Source organism: Apodemus sylvaticus, chromosome 1, assembly GCF_947179515.1.
Source record: "Apodemus sylvaticus chromosome 1, mApoSyl1.1, whole genome shotgun sequence".
NCBI lineage: Eukaryota > Metazoa > Chordata > Mammalia > Rodentia > Muridae > Apodemus > Apodemus sylvaticus.
Genome location: NC_067472.1, coordinates 208,755,831 through 208,780,561, shown reverse-complemented (window position 1 = coordinate 208,780,561; position 24,731 = coordinate 208,755,831). Strand labels below are relative to the sequence as shown.

Here is a 24,731-nt window from a genome sequence, read left to right as displayed (position 1 = left end):
CGATCGGTTCACTGTGTCTGCCCAAAAGCTACTGCACAGGCAGTTGTGTTCCAGGGTCCCCTGGCCCTCCCTGTGAGTCCTACACAGCACTGTCCAGGTCCAGCTCCAGGCTGGGGTGCTCCCTCTGGCCTTAGCAGTCTGCCTGGGCTTGGAGAGAGAACCTCTGTAGGCCCCTGAGACCCAGTCACCTTTCAACCACACACTGCTGCAGCCTAGATCGCTGCCCCAGCCTTGTAATGGAGGGGAGGGGCACTGATCATTTGTCTCAGGTTAGTTGAGTTCTAATCTCCAACCCCAATAAGTCCATGCAAGGAAAATGCAACTCAGCTATGTATTTATGAACTATGTACCTATGTTGGGTAGATATGCCTCTATAGCACTTTCTTCCCCAGCGATGAAGTCCTTCGCTGCCTGCCTTTCCTCCAGGTCATACACTTCCGCTCCATCTTCCTTCCAACTTGTGTCCTCTGTCCTCCTCCGTCGGCCCTCTCCTCCAACTCTTCACCCCTTCCCCTCACTTTCCTGGAAAACCCACCTCCTCATTTTTGCCCAGTGATTAACTATTTGTCATCTTCATTAGCCAATCAGATAATTAAGGGATATTCCTCTACACGCTCCTGTCTAAGGCTACTTCCCCCAAGGGCCTGTTGGCTGTGGCACATCCTTCTCTAGGACCTATCCTCAACTAGTGACTTCAATTTGTGACCTCAAGTGTCCCCAGGCCCCCAAGTTCACACAAAACTTGCCTCCATTTAGGGCCTATCCTGGAGCCTAAGGCTTGAGGCTGGTGTCCCCCAGGATCTCACTGGGGCCCCCGAGAATGTTAAGAAATTCAAGACACACATTCCTTTCAGAAAAGACCACAGGTGCAATACAGATCGCAATTATTCACACGATTCAGCTCTGCTTGCAGGGCAGCCATCGCTAAGCCAAATCAGAAACACTCTACCAAAAGCAGATGGCAGAAAGGTTTCTAAAGGCAGACAGTGCGCTACTCCATTTCTGCAAAGCTTGTAGTGAGGAGCTGCACACCTACCCCAGCTACATGAGGAACTGGCTCACTTCCCCTGCCTGTGACGATAAGCATCCTTACAGAAGCCAGAGCAGGTGGTTAGTCATCTCACAGGGGTTATACAGAGCCGTAGGTTAGTCTGATGCTGTTTGTCCTCTGATGTTAATTCTGCCTCCTCAAGAGGAGTTGCCCCCCCGCCCAAAAGAGCGGTGCTGTGTTAGAATCACATCTCGAGTCCGGACAGACCACACTAGGCCAATACAGTTCCTCAGGAGAGAGGTTTATTGTTGGGGAAGGGGACAAAAGGGAGTGATGGCGACAAAGGGGAAAAGAGGGAAAGGGGTGAGGGTCAGAAGTGGCTGCCTTTTATTTGGGCAGTGATGTAACCACTCTCTGGTAAGGGCGGGAAGCTAGCCAGGTGAACGCTGGGAATGTGGGAAGGTATGGCGATTGCCATGGCAACAGACGTTCAGATCCCTGTCGCCTATGGGCGATGTCACCATCACCACGGAAGCTCACCTGCAAAGCCTGTTCCTGATACCAACAAGAAGTACGGGTCAGGTACCCAGGTGATCTCATGCAAACCTTCTCCCCATCTTATCTTTTCCGCCAAAGCTAGATCCTGTGGTTGGGCAGTGAAGGGGAAAGATGGGTCTGGAGGTCTGAGATGGGGGCAGGTAGAGAGGAGAGGAGGACAGAGGGGAGCAGAGAGAAAAGAGAAGGAGGAAGCCTGGGTGAGCTCGAACCTCATGGCCAGAAGAACCCACAAGTAGCAAGGAGTCTTAGAGCTGGGGAATCAGTTAGCATGGTGTCAGATCTGCCCAGCCCAGGCATATAGCCGATAATTATGATAACTGGACTATGATTCTTATATGCTCTTATTGGGGTGGGAAATTCCAGCAAAAATACAGTTTTGAGGAGAGGAACAAGGGGCCAGGGTTTTCAGGAATTTAGGTCAGACACCAGCAGGTGCTAAAGTAGATGCCAGGTACAAAATGGAATTCCCTTAGCCATTGTACGCAAAGGAACCAGTTTTGCGCATTGCAGAACTTCTGTCCCCATCGCCCGTTGTCACCAGTTACCTCTTTTCTAGGTTCCTTGGCAGGTACATTCACCTGTGAGGCTGCTCTGTGGTCGTTTGGATGTTTGACTCTGTGTTTTTATAATTGTAAACGTGTAGAATTATTATGAAGTTCTTAGTATATACAGACTACTTTTGGAAAGATGAATTTGTTCTGCGTGGGGGCTGGTGACACAGAGTGCCCTGTGCTCGTTCCTGGCCACTGGCGGTGTATACACTGGGGAATCTAGCGGTAGTGACTCGAGTTTGAAAGAAACTAAGCAGGTTCTTGGGTGCTCGTTGAGCATTGTGTTGTACTTTATAACAAGATGAAGAAGAAAGGGATGCGCTTTGTGGATGGGATGTGCAGTCAGGTATGAGGGGAGGGGATTCTCCACAGGCCTGTGCTGAGGCACCCCTTCCTCCTGAGGGACCAGCCACAGGATGGAGGGGGGAAGGAAGGGAGGGAGGGAGGGAAAGGGAGGGAGGGGAAGGGAGAGAGAGGGGGAGAGAGAGGGAGAAGAGTAGAGAAATGGAGGCTGGCCTTGAGCATGTGGAGAGAGAGGTGAGAGGGGAGTGGGGGAGGGGGAGAGGTCAGAGCAGGAGCAAGGAAAGGCGGAGGGGCAAGCAGCTACTTTATTTTTTAAAATATTTTTATTTTCTATATTCTTTGTTTACATTCCAAATGATTTCCCCTTTCCCGGATCCCCCCTCCCCATATGTCCCATAAACCTTCTTCTCTCCATCCCTTCTCCAATCACCTCCCTCCTTTTTCTCTGTCCTTATATTCCCCTCCAATGCTAGATCAATCCTTTCCAGGATCAGGACCTTCTCCATACTTCCTCATGGGAGTCATTTGTTATGCAATTTGTGCCTTGGGTATTCAGAGCTTCTGGGCTAATCAAAATCCACTTATCAGAGATTGCATTCCATGTGTATTCTTCTGTGACTGGGTTACCTCACTTAGGATGATATTTTCCAGATCAAACCATTTGCCTAAAAATTTTGTGAATTCGTTGTTTCTAATTGCTGAGTAGTATTCCATTGTGTAAATATACCACATTTTCTGTATCCATTCCTCCTTTGAGGGACATCTGGGTTCTTTCCAGCTTCTGGCTATTATAAATAAGGCAAGCAGCTACTTTTATAGTGTGTCAGGCACACCTGACCATTGCAAGGCAACTGTAGGGTAGAGTTTAGACAAAATGCTAGCATTCCCTCATTTTAGTTTAATTAAAAAAGAAAAATTAGTAAGAGGTGATGGTGCAGCAGGAATAGGGTCATCGTGATCTTTAGCTACCTCTTGCTGACTTTGGGTCAGCATGTCTCTAGGAAACCTGGAAAAGTTGGTATGGGGGCGTTGGTCCAGCCTTGGGAGAGTTGACTGAGTGCAAGGAGCCACAATAGTGGTGGCGACAGCGCCAAGGGATGGGGGCTGTGCTGTGGCATTCCCGGGCACAAGCGGGCGCCGCAGTGGTGGCAGGACCGTGGGAGGGCCGTGTGCCACGGTGGGCAGGGAAAGGAATCCACCGAAGCAGCGGCGCTCTGTATCCTAGTAACTCCGCTCAAGGCAGAGTTAAGAAGGCAGGGGTGGTGCAGTGCTGAGGCTGGAAAGTGTGCAGGCGGGCGCGGTCCTGTGCAGGGACAGAGAGTTTATGCGCATCCCTCGTGGTAGGGCAAAGTAGCACAGTATCCTGCCCCACACAGGGCGCGGGAAGCACAGGAGGGCAGGGCAAAAGCTGCTTTCTCACCACTGCAGCAGAGCTCAAGTGGGCAGATGGGACAGTGGGCAGAACGTGGGAGCAGAGTCCTGGAGAGAGGGAGAGAGAGAGAGAGAGAGAGAGAGAGAGAGAGAGAGAGAGAGAGAGAGAGAGAGAGGAGGAGGAGGAGGAGGAGGAGGAGGAGGAGGAGGAGGAGGAGGAGGAGGAGGAGGAAGAAGAAGAAGAAGAAGAAGAAGAAGAAGAAGAAGAAGAAGAAGAAGAAGAAGAAGAAGAAGAAGAAGAAGAGAAAAGAAAAAGAAGAAGAAAAGAAAAAGAAGAAGAAGAAAAGAAGAAAAGAAGAAGAAGTAGAAAAGAAGAAGAAGGAGAAGAAAAGAAGAAGGAGAAGGAGAAAGAGAGAGGGAGAGAGAGAGGAAGAAGAAGAAGGAGAAGGAAAAAGAGAGATGGAGAGAGGGAGGGAGGGAGGGAGAGAGAGAGAGAGAGAGAGAGAGAGAGAGCACAGGGACAGGGGCAGATGGAAGCTCGGAAAAGCAACATCTCAGCAAACAGAGTCCCCAGCAGGTGGCAGGGGCCAGACCCAAAACTCCAGTACATGTACAGATATTGCTTGATGCATGCTGTGATTTAGACAGGACATCCCAGTAATTAGGGACAAGGCGGAGAAGACCAATCCACTGTGTGAGAGTAGAGTTATTAACTACCCTTACCAGCGTCCTGAGGGCACTATTATAAATAACTAGGTCTTCACGGAGTGCTCTGGGCCAAGCTCTGGGCCATCTCAGCAGAGAGAGGAAAACCTCACCCAAGGGAAAATGACCTAGAATGAGGGTCAGTGAAAAGACTGAATGTCTCTATTCTCAACTCCGAGCTCAAGAGCTCTCCTCTTGGACCGTGGGGATGGTTGTGCTGAGTAGTGGGGGAGGGGGCTTACCAGTTCTCAGCCCAGGGTTTGGGCTACAGATCATTGGCTCTCCACGAGGTAGCAGGGGGGATGCAAACCTGTGGAGTTTCTAAATCGGAGTCTCGGCACAAAATGTTGTGTTTCATTAAAAGATAAAGAAGAAATATGTTTGGCGGATGTGTAGTCAGGTATGGGGAAGGGGGTGCCTCTGTGGGCCACGCCGAGGCATCCCTTCCCACTGAGGGACCAGCCACATGACAGTATAGTACAGAATAGAGTTTATTCAGGGCATGGGGAGGGGAGGGGAGAGGGTAGCAGAGATGGAGAAAGGCAGAGAGACAGAGAATAGAGGAATAGAGGAGTAGGGGCTGGCCAGGAGCACGCGGAGAGAGCGGAGTGGGGGCAGGGAACAGGGAGAGGGTGGGGAAGGGGCAAGAAGACAGATATGGGGCAGGAAGGCAAGAGCAAGAGAGAGAGCAGAGGGGTGAGCAGAGCCTTTCATAGTGAGCCAGGCACAGCCGCCATTGCCAGGTAACTGGGACGAACCGTAGACAAAATGCTAGCACACTGTGTTTCCTACACTTCTTTTCGACCATTTTTCTTTTACACCAGCTGCTTTCTTTATAGAATAAAGGTTGGCACGCACCCACACCCACGCTTATTGTCACCCCATGTGCTTTCCTCTGCCTGTTTTAGACTTTTTTGAATATTTTTTTTTCCAGCAAGACATCTATTATATCATTTGGTCGTTTTGCTTTCTTTCTCAAGCCTACAAAATCTACCCCCTTGTGAACTTCACTGTGGAGGTTTTTATTTAATTACACACACCAACCACTCTTGAGTTGAACTTGTTGACCTGTGTAAAAAGGGTTCTTGTCCTTCAGGAGCCCTTCTTTGAATCAAAATAACGAATGACAGATGAAGTCGAATCACATCGTGCAGGATCTGTCTCAGGGCCATTGTACTGTTTGCTTGTTTGTTGTTTTCTTGATTTGTCTTACATCAGCATTCTTTGTAATTTTTGTAGTTTTGATTCTTCAATCATTATGCTGTCTGTAAGTGTGCATGTGATTTTTCTGCTTTTAAAAAGATGTGATGACCGTGATTGTTACTCCACGATGAAATCGTATTGAAACTCTTTCGTTTTGTTGTAATAAGTTTGTACGTGACACAATAAAAAATATTTAAAAAACCATACTACATTGTTTGTGCATAGGTGTATGTGTACTGTGTGTGTGTGTGTGTTTATGCATGTGTGAAGACACATGTGTGAAGAAAGAAGAAAACACTCAGGAATCAGTTCTCTCTTTCCACCTTGTAGCTCCTGCCTGGGATTTGAACTTGAGCTGTCAGGCTTGGCAGCCATCATATTTACTTGCTAAGAGCTATCTTACATTTACTATTAGCACTAGGGATATGATATTAACCTTTTTATTTTGTTTAGCCTTTGTTTAGCCAGTAGTACATTTTTAAATCTCATACTGTCCCTACTGCCTTATTTTTATATTTAGTTTTAAAAGATTCATGTTTACATCTACAAGTATGCATTTCTGTGTGAAGTGTGTGTGTGTGTGTGTGTGTGTCTGCACTTGAGTGCAGTTCCTATAGCAGCCAGAAGAGGGCATCAGATGCCCTAGGATGAGAGTTATGGCGGTTGTGAGCTGACTGAGAACACTCAAACTCTGGACTCTGGAAGAACACTAACTACCCTTCATTGCTGGTCCATCTCTCCAGTCCCAGTGTGTAGACACTATGCGGTAAACCCTTCCGTACATTTATCAATGTTAAAACCCCAACGTCTCAAGAATAGGGTTGTTTTGACATTGCCAAGGAATCCAACTCTTTGAATGCGTCATGGAAGCCTCACTCAGCAGACCCCACTACATGATTCAAGCTAGCCCCATCTTACAGAAGCAGGCAGCTGGCTACTCTTTAATGCATATGTAGGAAGAGGCACAGAAACCCCGACTCAGCCCACTGAGGGCAACGGCAGACCAAAGCAGCGATTCTATCCAAATCTGATTTGATGACCAATGAGTTTATTAGAGCGAGTTACAGCAGCATGGTTGCGGGGTAGGGGAATGTGAATGACTTGGGCAGCTTCACTTCAGCATGGTCGGTGTCTCGGGAAAGCTCTGTAACTATGGGTCCCTGCACACAATGCTGGCAGCTACCTCAAGTCTACAGTTCGCCTAACCTTTGGGAGAGTCTTTGGTGATTCTTCTAAGTTTCTTGTGAGTATCATGAGCCACTCAAGCCTTCTCCATTTCTTGACGAGGCCACACATTTCAGTCTGGGGGGAATAGAAACACGAAAGAGTGGGCAGCCAAGGAGATAAACCACCGGTCAGCACACTGGCTAATCAGTAGGCCGTTCCCCTTGGCCCCTAGAAAGCAACACAAAAGGCCAGTAACTATTCCAAAGAGTAACAGTGGCCTTTCAGGTGGCCTTCAGCACGGTTACAAGGGGATTGTGTCCAAATGTCAGGTTCTAGGATGGTACCTGTGGGTAAAGCTTCCTCAGAGATGCTTTCATGTCCTTGTTTCTAAGGCTGTAGATAAGTGGATTCAGAGTTGGTGTGAGGATAGAATAGAATATGGCGGCCATGCGGCCTTGCAGTGGGGAGTAGTGGGCTGTGGGCTGCATGTAGGTGGAGCTTCCAGTGCCATAGAACAGAAGCACCGTGGCCAGATGGGAGGAGCACGTGGAGAAGGCCTTCCGGCGGCCAGCGGCAGAACGGATGTGAACTACTGTGTACACAATAAGAACATAAGACAGGGAAGTGAGGGCAAAACAAGTCATAATGACGCAGCCACTAACTACAAAACCCACAGCTTCATGGCCTTGGGTGTCGCCACAGGCTAGATGCATGAGTGGGGGGATGTCACAGAAGAAGTGATCGATCATGTTGGGGCCACAGAAGGGCAAGGAGAAAGTGTTGACCATGTGAAAGGTAGAAAAGAGGAGCCCACTGACCCAGGCCACCACCACCAGGGAGACACAGGCCTGAGAACTCATGGTCACCCCGTATGTCAGGGGCCTGTAGATGGCTAGACAGCGGTCAAAAGCCATGGATGTGAGGAGGAAACATTCCAGAGAGCCAAAACAGACAAAAGCAAAGAGTTGGCATGCACATGCCGGGAGGGATATCTCCTTGGTATCTGTCATGGTGGCCACCAGGGCCCGGGGCAGGGTGGTGGATGTAGAACAGAGATCCACCAGGGACAGGTGTTTGAGGAAAAAGTACATGGGTGTGTGCAGATGGGGGTCCAGAGTCACAGCTATCACGATAGAGACATTCCCCAGAACTGCAGCCAGGTATATGAGAAGAAAGATGGCCATGCTCAGCAGCTGTAAGGCAGGAACCGCGGAGAAGCCCTGCAGAATGAACACAGATACTGCAGAGAGATTGGCCATGGCGCGCCTCTGGGAGCTGGGAACAAGGTGAGGGCGTGAAGAGAACTGGAAACCATAGCAAGGACCTGTGAGGAAAGGAAGAAAAAGATGTGAGAGGTGTGTGTCTGTAGCTTTCTGCGGTAAGGCGATCAGAGAGGCTGCTTACTGTAGTGGATAGTGATTACTGTAATGGATAGATAGAGACACATTACCACTGAAAGCACTGACAAATGGCTGTGTTCAGCCACCAGTGGAACACACCCATCAGCTCCCTCTCAGGTACCAGGGAACAAGAGGGGTCGGAAGAGGACGGGGATGGGGATGCGTGCTCTGACCACGGCATGGCTGCTGCACACACGACACACATGACCTAGCACCTGTGGTCATGAAGGACATGACGCTGTGAGGGAGACAGGAGAGAGGTTTGGGAGGGAGCTGGGAGGGAATGAGGGGTGAATTTGATTGAGATACATCATATATATGTATGGCATTTTCAAAGAAAAAATAAAAACATTTTTAAAAGTGTAAGTTGCCTCTGGAGAGAATGCCCACGTTTTTCCATTTAAACCCACATATGTTTCTTGTCTTCCACCGAGATCTCAAACTCAAATACCTACCGAGACACTGCACATGTAAGAGAATGAGGCTTGCCAGTTCCAGATCTGTCTGTAAAATTTCTCATGCTCATATATAGTCAGTTAATTAAAGTGTAGAATCCTGTGCCTATCTGGTTAGGGAGCTGGAACCCAGGACCTGAGTCTGGGTTCCAACACCACCTGAACAAGCTGGTCTAGAGGCACACCCTCTAATACCCACCCCACCCACCCCGCCTCACACTGTGCTGGGGAGGCAGGCAGCTTGCCGGCCAGCTTGTCCAGCGAAATTGACGGTAGGAGGCCCAGGAAGAGGTCCCGTCTCTAAAAATAAGCTGGAGAGCAGTGGAGGAACACACTTTTTATCTGACTATGGCTTTCATAGTTCCAGGATTTTTTTTTTTTTTACCATGCATCCATCTATCCTTTTTTCTCCTCTGAGACAGGATCTCATAAACTCAGGTTAGCTTTAAATTCATTGTGTAAACCAAGTAATGGTAGTGCATGCCTTTAATCCTAGCACTTGTGAAGAGGCACAGACAGACATATCTCCGTGAGTCTGAGGCCAGCCTGGACTACAAAGCCAGTTCTAGAACAGCCAGGGCTACACAAAGAAACCCTGTCTCAAAAAACCAAAACCCATTGTGTGGTGACTTTGAACACCAGATCCCTCTACTGCACTTCTCCAGTGTTAGGATCACAGGTATGCATGGGCACACCTAGGTTAGGTGGTGCTGGGTATTGAACCCAGGGACTCATGTACGCCCGGCAAACACTACCAACTGAGCCACATCACCAGGTTTCTCTGCATACTACTAGAAAAGTCCACGGTCTTTTAGGTAAAACACCCAGTTTGAGGTCTAAAGGTCTGCGCTCTTTCCTCCAGAGCAGAGACCATTCCTCACTCATGTGTTTACTCCCGCGCATCTCCTGCTGCAAGCAGCAAGTAGTTCTCTCTGACTCACCCTCATGGTGTGGTGTAGACACCAGGAGGCCACCAGCACTCTAGCCAGTCACTGGGCAGGGTGGCTGCCAAACAACACAGCCTCACCCCAGGGCCTGCCCTTCCTTCCCTCACCAGTTCCTAGCTTGCTCCCCAGGTATGGCCTGAAGACGCAGACCACACCCTTCCTTCAAGACAATCCAGAATCATGCCATCCGCTTGGCTGGGTAAATCAGTGGGCAAAGTTGCTTGCTGCCAAGGCTGACAAATGGAATTTGATCTCTTGAAAATCACATGGTGAATGGAGACAGCTGATTCTCACTAACTTATTGTGTGTGTGTGTCTGTGTGTGTCTGTGTGTGTGAGTCTGTGTGTGTCTGTGTGTCTGTGGGTGTGTCTGGGTGTGTCTCTGTGTCTGTCTGTCTGTGTGTATGTCTGTGTCTGTGTGTGTGTTTAACACATATCTTCCACAAACACAGTTAAAAATAAATGAAAATAACTTCGCTGTCTTTTGGAAACCTGATTTGCATGTGCATTGTTTCCTGGTGTCTGCTGTGCAGAAGGATGTCCCTCCTTGTGCGGTTATTACCACTCACACACAGTTTGCCTCCCCTCCCCCCCATTTGCAGTAGAGCTGGCTTTGTCCCCACCTGCACAGCTCTTTGGAACCGCAGGGAAACTTCCAGGACACAAGGATCTCGTCTTGTTGGGAATCTGAACTTTTTCTTTCTGCTAGAGAATGTTGTGTGTTAGTTAAGTTTTTGTTGTTGTTTTGGGGTTTTGTTGGTTTTGGTTGATCGGTTGGTTGGCTGGTTTTGGATTGTTGGATCCCCTTTCTTTTAAAGGCAGGATCTTATGATAAGAAAAAACGTGGGAATGATCCAGAGGTGGATTGCTCAGGGTCCCCAGGCCCACACTACTCACGAACTGCTCTGCTTTCTCGGTTCTTTGTCTGCAGCGCAATGGATTTGAACCTTCCATTGGTGTGCTTCTTTGTGTGTAAGATGAGCACACGCTGATGACACAGTGCACCCATGAAGGCCAGAGGACAACTCCCTCCACCACGCAGACTCCTGGGACTGAACTCTGGCTATCGGTTGTGGCAGCAAACACCTTCACCCTGAGCCATCTTGCTGGCCCTGCAGTGTTTACTTTGAGACACGATCTCGTGTCACCCAGGCTGCCCTTGACCTCACTAGCTTAGAGTGTTCGTCAGCTCCTCTTCCTGCCTTCAGCTTCTGAGTCCTGGGCTGCAGGTGTGCAACACTCTACCTGGTTTATACAATACTGGGCATTGATCTCAGAGCTTCATTCAAGTTAGCAGCTGAGGTCGTCCCCCAGCTGCCTTATTGGCAATGTACAGAGCGAATACCCTCTCAGGTAGCTGCCATGATAGTTAAATGAGCCAGCTGGTGGACACCCAAGCCACGGAGGGGCTTCATTATCCCCATCCACACCATCTACATCTCTCACAGCTTTATAAAGCCACCTCCATGGCTGAGATTAGCAATGGCCGTAAGTGGGCAGAGCCTCTAGGTTTGAGCCTCATTTCTTTCATTGGTTAATGAGAGTCACAGGAGCATTGATTCTAGGGTGGAATGAGATTCTGTGTGTGTGCATGTATACACATATAAACACATGTAGACATGTAGATGTACACCTGCATGCGTATGTGCAGTAATACATATTACATACACAGCTATATACCAGCGCTCCCATCTTCCCAGGCCTGGCTCTCAGAATGACAAGGGAGTTATTCCTGTCTCACAGATGAGAAACTGAGGCTCAGAGAGGAGGAGAGAGGAGGGCACCCTGAGCCCAGGCCTCTCTCACCGCAGACTTTGTGGTGCATCAGTCAAACAAGGAGCAGTCAAATGCTGCGGGAACCTGACTCTGTTCGGGGTGCTTCCTACTGCAACCTCTCACCTTCCCACTCGCTCGTGCGCGCGGGGGAGGGGGCAGCCACCTCTCTCTCCCCATCTCTCAGGCAGAGAGCTGAAGGAAATTGTTCAGCTTCTCTTCACTACTGCAGCCGACGTCCTCTGAAGAAGATGTGGGTACTCAAGAGCCCGCAGAATATTTGACCTTGACTGACAGATGGAATCTTGCAGATAAAGAAACCAGAGTCGTCATAATCTATCTCTAGGTCCTTCTTATAGTATCAACATCTACATCCAACATTTCCCTTATGAGGTGGGATTAGCATCCACTGCAGACTGAGTTTCACTGAGGCCAGCCGAGATCACAGGAGGTGTTGCCTCAGTAAACAACCCCACAAAACCTTGCCTTGGGTTTTATGCTAAGCCCAACAGACTCGTACCATCTAAATGGAGCGACTGCCCACCTAACTGCATGCCCGTCTGGTGTAACTACTCCTGACTCCCGTTAGTCCTGTGGCTGTAAAGATGGAGGAACGTCCACAGAGAGAGTATGCCCTTCAGGGTAAAGAATAGCCGTGAAGCTGTGTTCCTGAGTGATGGTGGTTCGGCTCAGAGGAAATGGCCTCTTTGTTCTCTATAAAGCAAGTGAATTTCTATGTTCATGGTGTGGTGAAGGCGCACGTCCCACCCCCCACAGTCCGAGATGTGCTCACCCGTGCTGCCTCAGGCATCCCAGGCACAAAATGGCAGCTGCTTAGAAATTTGTAGCAGGGATACCTACCTGGCTGCCGACCACTGTCTCCATACAGTAGGTGAAACTGACCCTGTGTGGTGCTGCGATGGGTTACTAGGAGGCAAGTTCTTTGATGGGGGCTGATTGAGTACAAACCCAAGATGAGAATTGCGTACTCAAGGATGAAGCCACTTTTTAAGCCACAGCGAGGATAGCTTTGGGGATGGGCCAGGTCGGCTGAATTTCTTGAGATTGGCACTGAGCCACAGCTCCACCTCTGGGCTGTTTCTCAGCTTTTCTTGGGAGTTTGCCCAAGCTTACCTCTGGGACCTTGTGTCCTGAGGCAGTTCTAAGCTCTGAGAGTGAGGATCTTCAGCAGGCAGGAGATCAGCCCTGGTCCCAGCTGTGACCTTTCTAAAATATTCTGGTTAATACTCATGGGAGCAAACATTGTGTTACTATTTACTATTTTGCCTTTACAGGTACTTTGCATTTAAAACTGTCATCGACAGATATTAAATAGGAATCACATATAAAATACCCCTTTCTTTAAAGTGCTGCAGATAATTTCTTGCTGTAAATGAAAAGGCGAGGTGTTTATTCTCCCATCGGCAGATTCTTAGGCTGTTTTCCACCTTGTGTGATTCAGGGCTAGCCATTTTGTACATGTCATTCATATATCTTTCCCAAATATCCTAGGTTATTGTTTGCAGTGATAGCTCTCTGGCTGAGAGCTGTTCCTGCACAATCATGAGGGGGCAGAGTTCAGGTCGTAGCAACCATAAAACAAAGCAGGCATCCTGTGCATGCCTGTAACCCCAGAAGTGGTTACAGAGACAGGGGGATGGCTGGCTGGGGCCTATGGGTTTCTGGTCTAGCAGAGAAAATGAAAGACCCAGACTCAGAGAGAGACCCTGCCTCAAAGGAATTAGTGGAGACTGAGAGAAAAAGACACACAACAATCTGCTGCCCCTGTGCACCCTGGCAAGTGCACTCATTCCCCATGAGTATTTTAAAATAAGCAATATATATATATATATATATATATATATATATATATATATATATATATACACACACACACACATACATACATATACATATGTGTGTGTGTTTAACATCTCTAAGATAAACATCTTAGGTTTATGTATAAACATACATATATATGTGCATGTGTATGTATATATAAAACCATATACACATGTGTGTTTACATATATGTATATGTGTGTCTATATAAATATATGTTCACATATATACACATATGAGAATACATAAACCTAAAATTATTATGAACCTATATTTATTATTAATATTATCTTTAATCTCTTTTTTTCAGTCTAGTCATTATCCGCCTTCCAGTCCACCCTCCAACAGTTCCTCATCCTATTCCTCCTCTGCCATCTCCAAAAGGATGTACACACACACACACACACACACTCCACTCCAGGCCTCCGCATTTCCTGGGGCCTCAAGTCTTTCACAGGTTAGGTGAGTCTTCTCTCATTGAGGCCAGATCAGGCAGTCCTCTACTAGGTAAGGGTAGGGGGGTCTCTGAACAGCTAGTGTACGCTGCCTGGTTGATGACTCAGTGTCTGAGAGATCTTTAGTCTTCCTATGGGGTTGTCCTCCTCCTCAACTTCTTCTACCCTTTCCCTAATTCAACCACAGGGGTCCCCAACTCCAGACCATTGGTGGGTGTAAGTATCTGCCTCTGTCTCAGCCAGCTGCTTGTTGGGCCTCTCAGAGAGCAGCCATTCTAGGCTCCTTACAGACCAAGAGGAAGCCTGGTCTTTGGTGGAACTAAAGGGTTGATACCCTGGAGCCCCAGAGGGATGGTAGGAGCCGCCTGTTCCCAGCACCAGGCTCCTGTCACATAGCTGCAGTGTCCACCTAGATTTGTGGCCTTCAGTCACATAAGGCCAATGCCCCCAAGCCCTCCCACATGTAGATGAGACATCCATGACATCTCGAACTAAGACAGCAGGAAAAGAGATGTGTCCTGTGGTCACACAGGCTCAAGACAGAGATCGCCACGCTAATGAGGTGCCTAGAGGCCTGGAGGGCATTGCCCATAATCTTCCCTTCCCAGACACTCCTCCCAGCGAAAAGGCATTTAATCCCAGGCCCACCCTGAGAAGCAGGGCGTGGCTTTACACAACCAACTCCCGTCATGACAATAAACTGATCAGAACCATGGACTCGCAGTTTTCATTGAGATCCACCACTGGGAACCATGGAGAAGACCTTGGCCTACAGAGCCACTGAGGCCTCTCTGTGCTCCCAGCCCCCACCGACACCAAGCCCGCCCTGTCAAGCCAAGGACAATTATCAGCCTGGAACTAGCCAGAGCTCCCCCTTTTCCCCCTGGCCCCAGGCTACACCCAGCCTGTGGGACCCCACTGGGTTCTCTGCTCATCCGTGACTCCCAGCAGTGTCTGGATGATCAAGAGCCTGAGAACCCCATGAGCCCAGCCTCATCACAGGTCCAGGGACCCACAAGCCACGCCAGCTTCCCTGCATGTCAGACTGAATTCCCACCTCAGGAGCGCCGACTCGCTGCTTCTCCACAGCTCAGCATGTGCCCCATGCTGCATAGGTGTAGTTCAGCCAAACTCCCCACGTTCTGCCTCCCCAAGTGGCCAGCGCACTGTGGCAGAGCGAATGCAGGACAGGCAACTCTACCGACCTCCTTTCCCTCAGTCTCTTCTCCATTTTTGTCCCTGCAGTTCTTTTAGACAGGAACAATTCTGGGTCGCAGTTTTTGACTGTGGGATGGTGTCTTAGTTAGGGCTTTCATTGCTGTGCATTGACACCATGACCAAGAACTCTTCTTATAAAGACGACATTTAACTGGGGCTGGCTTACAGTTTCAGAAGTTCAGGTCATTAGCATCAAGGCAGGAGCATGGCAACCTTTGGGCAGGCACAGTGCAGGACTAGCTGAGAGTTTTACATCTTCATCTGAAGGCTGCTAGCAGAATATTGGCTAGGATAAGGGTCTTAAAGCTCACACTCACAGTGACAAGGCCACAGCTACTCCAGCAGAGCCACATCATCTAATAGCGCCACTCCCTGGGACTAGTGTATCCAAACCATCAAAGATGGCGATCCCGTCCTTACACTCGATGCCCTGTCTTTCTACCTGAGGTGGATTCTACAAGTTCCCTCTCACCACTGTTAGGCCATTCATCTAATTTCCATCCCTTTGAGTCCTGAGATTCTCTCCTCTCCCAGGTCTCTGGTACATTCTAGAGGGTCCCCCCCCCTACCTCCTTAGGTTGCATATTTCCATTCACGTTGCTGGCCCTTGAGGCTTCACTCCTGGTCCCCCCCCCCCACACACACACACAATACCTGGTCATGTTCCCCTTTTCCTCTCCCCCTTACTTCCCTCTCCCACCCATTTCCCTCTCTCCCTCTTCCCTCTGCTTTCTTCTCCCTCTCAAGTAAGACTGAAGCATCCTTACTTGGGCGCTTTGACTTAACCTTCTCGAGTTCTGTGGATTATGCTTGAGTATTTTGTACTTTTTTTTGGCTAATACCCATTTATTAGTGAGCATATTCCATGCACGTCCTTCTGTGTCTATGTTACCTCTCTCGGGATAATATTTCCTAGTTCCATCCATTTGCCTGAAAAACTCATGATGTTCTTGCTCTTCATAGCTGAGTAGTATTCCATTGTGTAAATGAACCACATTTTCTGTATTCATTCATCTGTTATGGGACATCCGGGCTGTTCCCAGCTTCTGGCTATGACAAATAAGGCCTCTATGAACACAGTGGAACACACGCTGCTCTAGCACGGTGGGGCATCTTTTGGGTATATGCCCAGGAGTGGTATTGCTGGGTCTTCAGGTAGATCTATTTCCAATTTTCTGAGGAATCTCCAGATTGATTTCCAGAGTGGTTGTGCCAGTTTACAATCCCACCAGAAATGGAAGAGTGTTCCTCCTCCTCCTCCTTCTCAACAAAACCTGAGGTTTTGATCTTAGTCATTCTGATTGGTGTGAGGTGGAATCTCGGGGTTTTTGATTTGCATTTCCCTGATGACTAAGGACTTTGTTAAGGGCTTCTTGGCCATTTGAGATTCCTCTGTTGTGAATTCTGTTTAGTTCTATACCCCATGCTTTGATTGGATTCTTTGGGTTTTTTGGAAGTTAGCTTCTTGAGTTGTTTATATACCTTGGATATTAGCCCTCTATGAGATGTGGAGTTAGTGAAGATTTCCCCCCCAATCTTTAGGTTTTCTATTTGTCCTATTGACTATATCCTTTGCCTTACATAAGCTTTTCAGTTTCATGAGGTTGCATTTATCAATTCTTGATCTTAGAGCTTGAGCCATTGGAGTTCTATTTAGGAAATTTCCCCCATGCCCATGAGTTTGAGGCCCTTTCAAACTTTCTCTTCTATTAGATTCAGTGTATCTGGTTTTATGTTGAGGTCCCTGATCCACTTGGACTTAAGCTTTGTTCAAGGTGACAAACATGGGTCTATTTTCATTTTTATACATACAGACTTCCACTTAGACCACCATTTATTGAAGATGTTTTCTTTTTTCCATTGTATATTTTTGACTTCTTATCAAGGATCAAGTGTCCATAGGTTGTGAGTTTATTCCTGGGTCTTCAGTTTGATTCCATTGATCAACCTGTCTGTCTCTGTAATAATATCACAAAGTTTTTATCACTATTTCTCTGTAGTATTGCTTGAGGACAGGAATGATGACTTCCCCCATAAGTTCTTTATTGTTAAGAATTGTTTTTACATTTTCTCTCCAGTGACTGTCTAAGGTAGGTACAGCCAGGAGTGCAGGGAGCACAGGGGTGGCAGAGCAGAGTTGTTTTGATTTGCATTTTCCTAATGACTAATGATGTTGAACATTTCTTAAGGTGTTTCTCAGCCCTCCGAAGTTCTTCATGTGAAAATTCTTTGTTTAGCTCCATACCCCACTTTTTAATGGGGTTATTTGGTTCTCTAGGTTCTACCTTCTTGAGTTCATTGTATATATTGGATATTAGCCCTCTGTCGGATTTAGGGTTGGTGAAGATCCTTTCCCAATCTGTTGGTTGACGTTTTGTCCTTTTGACAGTGTCCTTTGCCTTACAGAAACTTTGTAGTTTTATGAGGTCCCATTTGTCAATTCTTGATCTTAGAGCATAAGCTATTGGTGTTCTATTCAGAAACTTTTCCCCTGTGCCCATGTCCTCCAGGGTCTTCCCCAGTTTCTTTTCTATTAGTTTCAGTGTGTCAGGTATTATGTGGAGGTCCTTGATCCATTTGGAGTTGAGCTTAGTACAAGGAGATAAGAATGGATCGATTTGCATTCTTCTGCATGCTGACCTCCAATTGAACCAGCACCATTTGTTGAAAAGACTATCTTTTTTCCATTGGATGCTTTCAGCTCTTTTGTCAAAGATCAAGTGACCATAGGTGTGTGGGTTCATTTCTGGGTCTTCAATCCTGTTCCATTGATCCGCCTGCCTGACATTGTACCAATACCATGCAGTTTTTATCACTATTGCTCTGTAGTAAAGTTTAAAGTCTGGGATACTGAATCCCCCTGAAGTTCTTTTACTGTTGAGAATAGTTTTAGCTATCCTGGGTTTTTTGTTATTCCAGATGAATTTGAGAATTGCTCTTTCTAGCTCTGTGAAGAACTGGGTTGGGATTTTTATGGGGATAGCATTGAATCTGTAGATTGCCTTTGGCAAGATGGCCATTTTAACTATATTAATCCTGCCAATCCACGAGCATGGAAGATTTTTCCATTTTCTGAGATCTTCTTTGATTTCCTTCTTCAGAGATCTGAAGTTCTTGTCATATAGGTCTTTCACTTGTTTGGTCAGAGTCACCCCAAGATACTTTATGCTGTTTGTAGCTATTGTGAAGGGAGTCATTTCCCTAATTTCTTTCTCAGTCTGCTTATCCTTTGAATATATAACGGCTACTGATTTGCATGCATTGATTTTGTAGCCAGCCACTTTGCTGAAGTTGTTTATCAGCTGTAGGAGTTCTCTAGTAGAGTTTTTAGTGTCACTTAAGTATACGATCATATCATCTGCAAATAGTGATAGTTTGACTTCTTCCTTTCCAATTTGTATCCCTTTGACTTCCTTATGTTGTCTAATTGCTCTAGCTAGGACTTCAAGAACTATATTGAAAAGATATGATGGAGAGAGGGGGCAGCCTTGTCTAGTCCCTGATTTTAGTGGGATTGCTTCAAGTTTCTCTCCATTTAGTTTAATGTTGGCTACTGGTTTGCTGTATATTGCTTTTACTATGTTTAGATATGGGCCTTGAATTCCTGTCCTTTCCTGAGGACCCTGTTATACCACTCCTGGGTATATATCCAGAGGATTCTTCAGCATGCAATAAGGACACATGCTCCACTATGTTCATAGCAGCCCTATTTGTAGTAGCCAGAAGCTGGAAAGAACCCAGGTGTCCTTCAGCAGAGGAATGTATAAAAAAAATGTGGTATATTTACACAATGGAGTACTATTCAGCCATTAGAAACAATGAATTCATGAAATTCTTAGGCAAATGGATGGAGCTGGAGAACATCATACTAAGTAAGGTAACCCAGTCTTAAAAGATAAATCATGGTATGCACTCACTGATAAGTGGATATTAGCCTAGAAACTTTGAATACCCAAGACATAATCCACAAATTAAATGATGTCCAAAAAGAATGGAGGAGTGGCCCCTGGTTCTGGAAAGACTCAGTGCAAGAGTATAGGGGAATTCCAGAACAGGGAAGCGAGAAGGGGTAGATGGAGGAACAGGGGGAGGGAAGAGGGCTTATGGGACTTGCGGGGAGTGGGGACCCAGAAAAGGGGAAATCATTTGAAATGTAAGTAAAAAACATACCAATAAAAAATTTTAAAAAATACAAAGACATACAAGCAAGAAAACATTCACATACATGATAAAAAACCTCTAGGAAACCAATGCCCTAGAGATATCATCAAACCCTAAGTGAAAAAAAATTTATCTTTTCTTTCTCCTTATTTCCTTCTTTCCTTCCTTCCTTCCTTCCTTCCTTCCTTCCTTCTATCTGTCTTTCTTTCTTTCCTTCCTTCTTTCAGTGGGATGGAGCAGATTTTTAAAAAGATTTATTTGCTTCATGTATATGAGTACACTGTCACTTTCTTTAGACAGAGCAGAAAAGGTCACCAGAACCCATTGCAGATGATTGTGAACCACCATGTGATTGCTCCGAATTGAACTCAGGACCTTTGGAAGGGCAGTCAGTGCTCTTAACCACTGAGCCATCTCTCCAGCCACCTTTCTTGATTTTTGTAAGACAGGGTTTCTCTGTGTAGTTTTGAACTCACAGAGATCTGCCCACTTCTGCCTCCTGAGTGCTGGGATTAAAGGGGTAAATCACTACCACCTGGCAAAATTTTTCTTTTAAAAATATATTTTTTATGTTTTCTGTGGAATTCTATGTATTTTGATCACATTCATACCAATTGTCCCCTCCAACTCCTCCTGACTTCACCCCAACATTTTCATGTACTGAAAGTAGTATATTTAACTACTTTCTCCCAAAGGCAAAAACTACAAAGTTTATAGTAAACAAGAAAGAAATCTGCAAGCATATTTATAGAATTTTTTCATAATGCACTACTTATTCCTCCTGTTTTCACTGCTTTTGTTTTATTTTAGAATATCATTTTTTATTCTTTGACAATTCCATCATTGTATACAATGCATATACCTTGTAGACATCCTCCTCAATTTCCCTTCCACTTCCTCCAGACATGTTCCCCTTCCACCCTTGTTTCCTCTCCGTTTATTTTAAATGCATGGAGTCTAATTCGTGCTGTCTGCTGACTGTGCGCTAGTCATGCTGGCGTGACCTTCTGCAGGTAACTGGATCCGTATGTGCCCCGGTCATGTCACGTCCAGAACACAACGGCTCACAGCCCTCCTCCCCATCCTTCATCTTTTACATTCTACCATGTTTCTGCCGAGAAATTCACTAACCATGAAGTGAGCTCTCTTTTTGTCTTTATGTGTAACCTAGAATGCTTGTGCAAATCCTTCTGTATACTTTATCCTTAATCATATGTGCACTAGTGATAAAAACTGTGTGAACTCCTGACAGATATATTTATGCTATAACAGATTATTTTTTCTTTTGACGAAATATGGTCTACCCTTTAAAAGTTAAACCAAACATTACAATATACAAAAAATACGTATTACCTCTTTATTTCTCTACCCAAATAGGGTTCACTTCTTTTTCTGATCAAGCCACACAATGGGTCCATAATTGGTAATTTTCTGAATGAGGACAGAATATTACAGAGGATTACAGAATATTACAGAATACTAAGGATATTGATCCAATAGCTTCAAAAGTCAGCTTTAATCTTTATTTCAGAAGTTTTACATTTTGACCAACTAAGCTGATTTTAAACCACCAAAATCAAACTCTGTGACTTTGCTTTTCTCCCAGGATCATTGAAGACAGAAGTAGTGCATTTTCGATGCCATTCAGCTCAGTGTATTAAATTATCTTCCAATGGGATCATTTTTATTATTATACGTGTGTGGGTATTAAACATACACTTTTGAAAACTGTTAGCCAAGACATTTACTATGTTGTCATGAAAACTAATGCTGTATAGCTTCTCAAAAATACTAGCAGATGTCCATCATGTTCTAACTATTGAGTCTGAGGCCATACCACCCTGGACACACCCTATCTTGTCTGATCTCAGAAGCTAAGCAAGGTCAGACCTGGTTAGCACTTGGATGGGAGAAATATTGGCCCATGTAGTACCCACTCTCAGGGATCTTCCGATGTAGTAGCTATGTTTTGTACAGAGAGGCATAAGATTAAAGAGTTGCTTAAATATTGTAGTGCTGTGATGGGCTGAATGATAAATAACTCTCTTACTCTTGGGCATTTGCATATTCTTTCCCCAGATGGTGATCTTGTTTGGGAAAGTTTGTGAGGCATGGTCTTGCTGAAGGGGGTGTGACACTGGGGTTGGGCTTTGAGGTGACACACCAAACTCACTCACTCTCTGCTTTCAGCTTGTGGTTCTAGGTGTAAGCACCTAGCTTCCAGTTCCACTGTGCCAACATGGACTCGACCCTCTGCAGCCACTAGCATAAATACTGTTTCTTCAGGTAGCTACATTCATCATGGTGCTTTATCACAGCAACAGAAAAGTCACTGTTTTACGTACACATGGTGGACCACAGTCTTCCAGACAGCGTGAACCCCCTCTACTTCCTCAGGGTTAATGTTGTGCTCTGTAACCAGGAAGGAATGGACTGGAGCTCAGTGGCCTCTGATTTCTAACAGCCATGGCTACTGCAGAGACATAAAGAAGCAGTCAGTGTAAATCTGCACCCTAGATGATGGCGGCGGTGGTGATGCTGTTCCTGGTCACTACACGTTGGGTTAGTGTAATGGTGCTTTGGTTCTAGTGCCGTGTGCAAGGACATCTTTATTTAACTCAGCCCAGAAATGTTTAACCCGGAAGGTTATGTAATTTCCCAGAACAAAACCCTTCAATTCGCTATGTAGTAACAGCAATATCACCCCAGTTACCATAGTCACCATTGTCATGAGCATCACCACAACCTCCATCATCATCACCATCATCACCACCATCACCACCATCACCATCATCACCATCATCACCACCATCACCATCATCACCATCATCACCACCATCACCTCCATCACCACCATCACCATCATCACCACCTGCACCATCATCACCACCATCACCACCATCACCACCATTCCCTCTCAAGTCCTAGGCTAGTGCTTTGTTAGGACTAAAATCAGGAGTCTTGCCAAGAGATAGGAAACTCAATCCAGATAGGCTTTAGTCGAAGTGAATTTATTTATTCACAGAGGGGAGTAGACCAAACTTCAGGGAGGATTAGATTCAGGAATTCATCAATCAATAGGACTTCTACTAGTTTTGGTTTTATTTGGTTGGCTCTATTATCGATAAAAAATAACCTCCTGCTTGTTTGTTAAGATGTATTTTCATTTTTTGTTTCTGTATGTGTGTATATATTTATGTAAGGGAATGTGCATGTAATAAAACCCAAATAAGACAATAGAAAATAATGAATAAAATCTGAAAAGGAAACATTCAGATCTGGATTTCTGATGTTGAATTACTGTCTCCAGTTCCTCACTTTCCCTATGAAGGATATAAAGTTAGATGAACCTCCGGCCTCCTTCACATAAAGGGTAAGAGTCTCAACTGCCTCTTGATTTTAAATCTCCCCACAGGGTTTGGATTGTCTCACAATTCTTCATCTCTCATGCAGCTGGGTCTCCACTCTTACACTTCAGCTACTGGAATGAAAAGCCATTTCTGAACCAGCTTTGGGTCTCAAGAGGTTTATGGACCAAAACATCTTCAGCTGAATCATAGGAAACTTGATCAACATCCATTAGCATGATCAAAATTAGCCCAAGTCAAAAATGTCACCCCGGTGGGTCCAGCCTCGATTACCTGGCTCTCAGGTTATTGAAAGGGAATTGGAATGAGGTGCAGGCGGTGAGACACTGAATGTGGAGATGGTGTGTTACATGGCATTCTTGCAGAAGACTCGAGCTGCTGCACTCTACGTGGCTAAGTGGATTCACTTGTCTACCGTCATTTAAAAAATCCTGATCAGCAATGAGTTTGGTGTTCTGCCTTCTCGTAGGTAGGGAAATGGCCTGGGTTTCCTAGGAGAAAGTGAGGGTGCTAAACCACACTGGGAAAGTGGGCCTCAGTAATTACTTGACTCTGAAAGCTGGCAGAGGAGAGAGCTCACTCGTGGAGTCTAGACTCTTAGCGTCCACAGCACACACGCCCAAAGGCAGCCTTGACCTCCTTGTTCCGCAGGCTGTAGATGAGAGGGTTGAGCATAGGGGTCACCATGGTATATGACAGGGACACCACTTGCTTGCTCTCAGGAGAGTAGCTGGCCTTGGGGCGCAAGTGGATGACCCCCGTCGTGCCATAAAACAGAATTACCACTATAAGATGGGAGGCGCAGGTGGACAGGGCCTTGTGGCGCCCAGAGGCTGATGGCATCCTAAGGACAGCAGCCAGAATCATCACATAGGATGCGGCTATGAGACAGAAGGGAACCATGATGACGAGGACGGTGACCACGAACACAGTGGCCTCGAAGACGCTGGTGTCTGCACACACCAGGCTCAGCAGAGGCGCTATGTCACAGAAGAAGTGTCTGATGCCACGTGGCCCACAGAAGGGGAAGTTAAACAGCCAGATGGTTAAGAAGAGTGAAACAGGGATTCCGGACAGCCAGCAGGTAGCAGCTAGCAGGTAGCACAGCTGAGGGCTCATGATGGCGCCATAGCGCAGGGGTCTGCATATGGCCAGGAAGCGGTCCCAGGCCATGACCGTGAGGAGGAAGCACTCAGATGTGACACAGGACAGCACAAGGAGCATCTGCAGGGCACAGCTCGTGGGGGACACCCCGCGTCCAGGCTGCAGCAGGGTCACCAGCAGACGGGGTGCCACGTCCAGGGAGAAGCAGATCTCCACCAGCGCCAGCTGGCGCAGGAAGAAGTACATGGGTGTGCGCAGGCCTACGTCCAGGCTGGTGAGCAGGACGATGAGCGAGTTGCCCAACATGGTGAGCAGGAAGGCTGCCAGGAAGAGCACTGCGAGCATCGGGCGGAGCGCGGGCACGTGCGCGAAACCCAGCAGCACGAACTCCAGCTCGCGTGCGCGGCTCTGATTGGCCCAGGGTGGCGCTGCCCAGGACGGTGGCATGGGCCCAGGACTAGAAGGCACTGTGTTAAGGACCAGGGAGGATCCCCGTGGAGGGCTGAGGAGGAGAAGATGAAGTGAGAACTGCAGCCTGTAGGTTCCATCTACTACAGTCACAGGAAAGTCTATCCAAGTGCAAATCAAATCCCCTTACAACCAAGATCTTTTCAAAACACCTCAGTTAAAGTGTGGGATGAATGGAGTGACCTCAGGTGCTGACCTGCCTGCGCTCCACTTCCCTGGTTTGTGTTCTACTGATCGCCCCCAGCGGATGTGCAGCACCTCAGAGTTGGTGCTGTCCTTGTCGGTTTGTAAGGATGGAATGTGTGCCGACTCGTGGCCACATCTCCACAGTGTCCTCGAGTCTCTAACAGGTTCTTCTGACCCTCCACACCTCCCATCCTCCCTCCACCCCAGCATGACACCCCCAGGGCCTTTGCCTTTACACAGCCCAGTTCCCTGTGTGTGCTGACACTGTTAGACTGTTCTCAGTCTCCAGGTACACATTCAACTGTCATCTTCAAGGTTGCCAAGATGGCTCAGAGAATAAAGGAGCTTGGCACTAAGCAGGAAGACCTGGGTTCAATCCTCTGTGCCTACAGAGTGGCAGCGAAGTGCCCACCCCTGGAAGATGTTCTCTGACATCTGCGTGGCACACGCATCCCCTCCCCCTCACAGCCAATATCAATATCACATATCAATAGATGACGCCCTCTG

General features: G+C 46.9%; 2 protein-coding genes across 2 annotated transcripts; both read right to left on the bottom strand.

Moving 5' to 3' along the window:
* Window positions 1-7,181: 7,181 nt before the first annotated feature.
* LOC127684182 (olfactory receptor 5V1-like) lies at window positions 7,182-8,108 on the bottom strand. The gene has a single exon (XM_052181148.1). The coding sequence runs from the start codon at window positions 8,106-8,108 to the stop codon at window positions 7,182-7,184; it is 927 nt and encodes a 308-aa protein (XP_052037108.1).
* A 14,955-nt stretch (window positions 8,109-23,063) lies between these two features.
* Window positions 23,064-24,017, bottom strand: LOC127684173 (olfactory receptor 10A7-like). The gene has a single exon (XM_052181138.1). The coding sequence runs from the start codon at window positions 24,015-24,017 to the stop codon at window positions 23,064-23,066; it is 954 nt and encodes a 317-aa protein (XP_052037098.1).
* Window positions 24,018-24,731: the final 714 nt, after the last annotated feature.